This window comes from Salvelinus namaycush, chromosome 4 (assembly GCF_016432855.1).
Source record: "Salvelinus namaycush isolate Seneca chromosome 4, SaNama_1.0, whole genome shotgun sequence".
Taxonomy (NCBI): Eukaryota; Metazoa; Chordata; class Actinopteri; order Salmoniformes; family Salmonidae; genus Salvelinus; species Salvelinus namaycush.
This window is the reverse complement of record NC_052310.1, coordinates 27,964,725-27,972,047: the sequence shown is the minus strand read 5'-3', so window position 1 is coordinate 27,972,047 and position 7,323 is coordinate 27,964,725. Positions and strand designations below refer to the sequence as shown.

The window sequence follows — 7,323 nt, the reverse complement described above, 5'->3', positions numbered from 1 at the left end:
TGTTACTTATTTTCAGGAAGTCAACGGTCTATTTCAGTGCCTCAATCTCCGACACATCGGCCGTGTGTCATTGTTGGTAATGCCTCAGCAAACGTACTGCAGGTTTCCATGGTAAAACTGAGGTTACCTCGAATACTATTTCAGACACGACGAACAGCTTTTCACAACCCTAAAGATGTGTGACATGAGCTGTCTCATATCACATTGTGACTTGCCCCGGCATTTGGCCAACATTTGGCATTTGGCAGCTGCAGCCCACTTTTACTCTCACAGTGAACACACAAGGCCTTCAGATTTCGTTCATACACCACACAACATTTAAAGGAGATGAGATATGTCAAAAACAAACAGTGAGTAAACTTCACAAATAAACAAAGATATACAGGGTCAGAAAGTGAAACAAACTCGAGGTCAGACAAGTCCAATGTTTTCATGCATGTACAACCTTTGCCAAGACACCCATCTGATCCCATCCTGCCAAGCAAAGGCCATAGAAGGTCAAGAAAAGGTCAAGGATCATCACACAGTGCTACCATGTCAGGATTGGATTTCTATGAGCAGGTTAGCCATGTTGCTCTTTCAGAACATTCAAACTGGTGAAACTCTGTGAACTCACAGCTGCTTCGCTAGTTACACTTTATAATAACTGAACTAGTTACACTTTATAATAACTGAACTAGTTACACTTTATAATAACTTTCCTTATTTAGCCATTGTAAATGTTCATGAATATTTATACATGTTTAAAATGCTTCTTCATTCATTATAAATGTTATATATGCTTATGAATTGTAATGCTGATAAATGTTTACAAATAATGAAATACCTATTTACTCATAGTGTGTAAATTATTATTCATGAAAGTTATTATTAGCATGCAAAATAAAGCAGGCTTATTGTGAGAGTTGAGCGGTTTATTGAGTATTTCAGATGGAGGAAAAGGAATCTTGATTATCTATCGTTGATAGTTTTATTCCAACCTGAATATTTGTCTACATTTATTCCCCAACTCTCTCATCCCATGGCCTCTCAGCTCTTTTCCCCTCTCTTCCATTGATTTTACTTCATATTACCCTCTTTTTACTCCTATATGGTCCTGTGTGGCTCAGTTGGTAGAGCATGGTTTTTGCAACGTAATGATGATCACCATATGGAAATGTGTGCTCGCACTACTGTAAGTCGCTTTAGATAAAACTGTTTGCTAAATGGCATATATCATATCATTTAATGTGCACCCACTCTTATTTGTTCTCCTCACCGTCTCCTGCTCATCGCCCATTGATTCCCTCTTTGCCCTTTCCCAGATAGCATGGGACGCCTAGCTGCGTTACACTAGCATGTTTTTTTTTAATGTCACCGCCCTTCTCCGGTTGCTTGCCATTCTTTTTTTAGCCGGCGGCTGAAATGTGAGGGGTCACAATAGGAGGATAAAAAGTGTCCCAAGCGGGCCAGGAGGTTGTCGCGAACTTTAGTCGGATCTTCTCCCCTCTCTTCTCCCAGCTCTCCTCCAACCCTCCAAGGTAAATTAATCGAATCATATCTTAATAAGAGGGAAATTCATTATTTTTTCCCCAACATTTATATCTTACTAAGATGTTTATCATATCTTAATAAGAATAAAAGCATATATTTATTTTAAAAAATCTAGGATAGCTCTGGCTGCTTGTACTTTATATTGTGTGTGATATAGAATTGAAAGAGCACTGCAAACATTGTATGCTGGCATTATAAAACGTATATGAAACTGCAAGAGCAAATGCATGAGTAGAATTTTCTAGCATTGTTGTTATTATACGATCAATGGTGCATCAATGCTAATCAACATTTTATGCATGCATTAGACACATCTCTATGCTAAAAACATTCCTAAAAAGATGAATCTCTTAAATGCTCACTCAGGCTAGCATACCACAATGTTGCTTTGCTACATTAGGTATCATTATTTCTTTGCTTTACGCTAGCCTGCTTCGACCAAAAAGTGGAAATTACTCACTAATTGCTTTTACTCACGCTGCACACTTTTAACTTAGCCTATACTGTACTTAAATGTACTGTACTACAGCTACAGCACATAATGTTATCTATATAGATCTGAGTTAGCGACTGAAGGAGGCCCCACACATGCACACACAGTACCCTTCTACATAACCACTCTGAGAGAAACACAAGGTGCTTTGGTAACAGCTGCCGTGTTCCAATGTTTATATTTAGTTTGACCTATTGGATTGAGTGGTACTGTAACAAGACAGGGTTGGGTAAAGGAGGTGTAGTGTGAGTAGTGGAGGGTAGAGGAGGGGGGAGCAGCCAATGGAAAGGTCAGGGTTAAGAGAGACTAGAAAATGGAAAAAGTCATTCACATGCCTATCATGGCTGTGGGGGTGGCTGCTGCAACAGATACCAGAGCTTAACATGCAGTAGGCAGGCGTGCAAATTATAGACAGAAAGACAGACAACAGTCACACAGCAATCTCAAATGGACAGACATACAGACAGGCAACCACAGCTCTACAGCACTCTCAAACAGACAGACAACAACAGTCATATAACTCTCTCAAACTGACAGATAAAGAAACAGATTATGGGGCATGTTAAGCCTATATATTACAAGAGAGGAAGACAGACAAAAAGAGTACATTCGAATGACGTACAGACAATCACCCAAACGGACAGACGCAAACACTTGCCACTTTCTTCATCCACAGCTTACTTCCCTTTTCTTTGAACCTTTCCACATACTGTAATTTTACGATAAAAGTAGTCTACACTCTTTTCACGTCACTGACTGCTTTTCATGAAATATACCTTTGTTTATTTGCTACTTATCTATTTCTGTATGCGCTTCTGTGTATCTCAAGCCCCCCCCCCCCCCCCCCCCCTCAGAATTTTAAACATTGTCACCCCACTCTTTCACTTCCTTCTGATAAGAGTCAAAATGCCTCACGCATTCCCCTTCCTCACTCCTGATCAGAAGAAGGAGCTCAGTGACATCGCTCTCAAGATTGTCGCCAAGGGCAAGGGAATCCTCGCCGCTGACGAGTCTACCGGTACGCAAAGCTGGCCAACAGAAACTGGTTGCACACACAATATTAAACACACACACACACACACACACCTATGGAAAGAAAATGCACCCATATTTTATGACATGCAAAGACATACTCATAATCAGATCAACTACATTGTCACAATGTACACAATGAGTGTTTTTTCACCTTATTATAACTTCTTCAAACCATTTCATGAGAACCAACAAGTAATACCACACTTCAGCTTAAAATGCTACAACCGTTTCATAGTTCAGTTCAAGTTCATTTTATCTAATTCACATGGCTAAGGACAATTGAACTACTGATTTGTGCAAATTCGGAAATTCAGTTTAACCAAAGAGATATAACATAATATTTGTTCTATTTCATTCTGTGAGTCTAACCCTCATTCCCTATCTCTCTTTCCCCCCAACAGGCAGCGTTGCCAAGCGCTTCCAGAGCATCAATGCTGAGAACACTGAGGAGAACAGGAGGCTGTACCGTCAGCTCCTCTTCACCGCCGACGATCGCGCCGGTCCTTGCATTGGTGGCGTCATCTTCTTCCACGAGACCCTGTACCAGAAGACCGATGCTGGCAAGACCTTCCCCGAGCACGTCAAGTCCAGAGGCTGGGTTGTAGGCATCAAGGTTGACAAAGGTGTTGTCCCCCTCGCTGGAACCAACGGAGAGACCACCACCCAGGGTAAGGAGGAAGAATAGGAAGAATCGATGGCATTTCCCACTAATGGGAATACATACATACAGTACAACAACATACAATAATTTGTTTATAAGATCAAAAATGATTATATATTATTCCAACCTAGCTAGAATACTCAGTGGCCTAGTGACCTAATGGTTAGAGTGTCCTCCCTGAGATTGGAAGGTTGTGAGTTCAATCCCTAGTTGGGTCATACTGAAGACTGTAAAAATGGGACCTATACATCTTCACTTGGCACTCAGCAATAAGGAGATAGATTGGGGGTAAGGCTCTGCAATAGACTACTGTCCTGGGCATGTACTTGTACATCAAGGTGCCTTGAGATAGGTTCTGGTTTGCACAAGCCAAGATACCATACTCATCTCTATTTTCTCTCCCTGCCTCAATCCATTTCTCCGTCAGGTCTGGATGGCCTGTATGAGCGTTGCGCCCAGTACAAGAAGGACGGTTGTGACTTCGCCAAGTGGCGTTGTGTGCTGAAGATCACCTCCACCACCCCCTCCCGCCTGGCCATCATGGAGAATTGCAATGTCTTGGCTCGTTATGCCAGTATCTGCCAGATGGTAAGAATCACACAACCCTTTCTTAAGGCCTCGGGGGGTCTTGTTAGTTCATTAGCTCAGGTAGTTAAAGCACATTGCCACCAATGGCAAAGTTGTGGGTGCAATTATCCTATGGCCCACAAGTTACCTTAGAATCATTGACTCTTTTGAAACATGTGGGTTAAAACGTTCATGAAATAAGCAATTATTAAATTCTTATAAATTCCTCAGAAATGATTACAGTTTATAAAATCACAGTATCAGAAAACATAGGTAAGTGTAGAGCAGGGATGGGCAACTGGCGTCCCCCGGGAGTCAGAGTTTCAACTTACTCTTGCAAGTTAGAATAGTAAAATACACAAAGTGCAATTTTTTTATTTGGTTGCTGCAGCAGTTTTTGTTATGTCAGTCACTGATAGTCAATTAGTCCACGTCAGCTAAATTTATTTAGATTGATGAGTTAATTCAGCAGCCAGCTATTTAAACATGTTATCATGGTTGAATTACCGGCCGGGGGGGCCCCTCTGATTTTGTTAGTCAGTCTCACTCAGATATCCTATTAAAAATGGCTAAATCCTCTCCCCGCCCTAAAATGAGTAGAATTGCATTTAATGAGTTATAAAATTACAGAATCTTCTCTCCGCCCCATGGCAAAATGTATAGAAATGCATCAAACTTGCTTTAAAACAGCAACATTTTCTCTACACCCCATGGCAAAATGTGTAGAACTAAAACATTGTCTCTCCACTGTTAAGAGGGGGGCCATTAAAATGTTTTGCTCGCAGGCCGGCGAGCAACTGCAGCCCCTCGTGATGAGTTCAGATTTTTTGTGGCCCCCACCCACATCAAAGTTGCTAATCCATGCTGTAGAGGGATAGAGAGGAAAGATAGGAGGAGAGCCACTCACCACTAAAGCTTTACTGTTTGGACTGTTAACTGTCAAGGTCAACAACGTTGGCTAAAAGTGTATTTTAGTACTCATGACCTCTTCCTTCTTCTAGCACGGCATTGTCCCCATTGTTGAGCCCGAGATCCTCCCCGACGGTGACCACGACCTGAAGCGCACCCAGTACGTGACTGAGAAGGTCCTGGCCGCAATGTACAAGGCTCTGTCCGACCACCATGTCTACCTGGAGGGTACCCTCCTGAAGCCCAACATGGTCACTGCCGGACACTCCTGCTCACACAAGTACACCCACCAGGAGATCGCCATGGCCACCGTCACGGCCCTGCGCCGCACCGTGCCCCCAGCAGTTCCCGGTGAGCGGCCGACAACACACTGAATACAGCACATTATACAGCACGATACACATATACATTTCTAAACATCCACCTTCACCCTCTCACACTCGATGTTATGACACATTTTCACAAACACAAACTCACTCTCCATGAATATGGCACTTTCACATACAGTATGTAGTTACAATATTATATATTTTATTATTGTGAATATTTCACATACAATTGTGTTGTATGTGGAAATACACAATGTGTTGTTGTATCTTCTTTAGGTAGGTTTTTACAAAACAAATAACCTCTCTTCTTCCCCTCTTCACCCACAGGCGTCACCTTCCTGTCCGGTGGCCAGTCTGAGGAGGAGGCATCCATCAACCTGAACGTCATGAACCAGTGTCCCCTGCACAGGCCATGGGCATTGACTTTTTCCTATGGCCGTGCCCTCCAGGCATCCGCCCTGAAGGCATGGGGTGGCAAACCTGCGAACGGCAAGGCTGCCCAGGAGGAGTTCATCAAGAGAGCTCTGGTATGAATAACCAAATATATTTTTCCATTTTTTTATTTTTATAGATTTTGCATATATTCCACGTGACTGTCATATTTTCGGCATTATATGTAAAAAATATAAAATATTGTCATATATTTTGCTCATATTTCAAATGTGATTATGTCTGTACAGAGGCTACATGTTTATATTATAGACGTATAGGAAGCCACAATGTAAATTCCACATTTAGAAAATATCAGCAGAAAACAAGTTTATGTTGTTCTTATGTTGTTATTCTTTCCTTCCACAGGCCAACAGCCTGGCCTGCCAAGGCAAGTATGTCGCTTCTGGAGACAGCACCGCCGCTGGAGAATCACTATTCGTGGCCAACCACGCTTATTAGGCATGGACACTCACCAGTATCCCTCTCCTAACCCTCCCACCATCTCCCTGTCCCCGCCACCCTCCCCCACATGGGGAGTGCCATGTCTTATTCGGCACATCCTAAGAAGCCGTCTCTACTCGACCCTCTGCAACATTACTCGTTTGGTACCTCAGTACGGATAAAGAGAGAGAGAAACGGAAACCTTTCTTTGGGCTCTTGCTTCAGAGAGAAGATTACAAAAAAAATGTGTTCTGCCTCCATTCCCTCTCCCTACCATTTCACACCTTTTTTAAGGTGAAGAGATTCCCATCGTTGTGTTTTTACAAAACATGTAATATTATGCCTGGGTCTGTAACACCTAACTCAGTATAATGTTTGTACTGGAGCCATGGAATAAAGTATGTATTCACAATATGTTGCTTTGCTTCCTTCCTTATTGTATTTCAAAGTAACTGACAATTTACGCAACTTCATTGAACATCCTGCTCGGCGCAATGACTACTTCCTATTTATTTAGAATGTACTGTTGGATGTTGATGTCGATACATATCACCATAGAAAAAAAAGCAAGACGAGGGGAGACTGTTTAATGTTGACATTCCAACTCATAGGCTTTTCTCAAGACCAGTATCACTGAACAATGCACTATAGCAAACAAGAAGGCAAATTCTTACAAATAAGGCATTTGTGAGAATTTATAATAGTAATAACAGAAATTACTGTAAATATTATCAAGAATATCCACCGGGTGATACCAGCAGCCAACAGCAAATAGAGAGCAAAGCAGTTGACCTCAACATGGGGCTGTTATGAAAGTACAAATGAGTCTGTAAAAAAATGGTTGTATATTCTGTTGACTGCATACATTAATTGTGGGAGAATGTGCATACAAAAGTATCCAAATAAAAGTGCTTCATTATAGT

General features: G+C 41.8%; 1 protein-coding gene across 1 annotated transcript; it reads left to right on the top strand.

Annotated features, from left to right (window-relative positions):
• Positions 1–1,443: 1,443 nt before the first annotated feature.
• Positions 1,444–6,815, top strand: LOC120045567 (fructose-bisphosphate aldolase A). Its single transcript, XM_038990472.1, has 7 exons — positions 1,444–1,520; positions 2,926–3,044; positions 3,463–3,729; positions 4,150–4,310; positions 5,291–5,549; positions 5,855–6,054; positions 6,326–6,815. Exons 2-7 carry the CDS (start codon positions 2,933–2,935, stop codon positions 6,416–6,418), a joined length of 1,092 nt encoding a protein of 363 aa, XP_038846400.1. The 5' UTR covers positions 1,444–1,520; positions 2,926–2,932; the 3' UTR covers positions 6,419–6,815.
• The last annotated feature ends 508 nt before the right edge of the window (positions 6,816–7,323 follow it).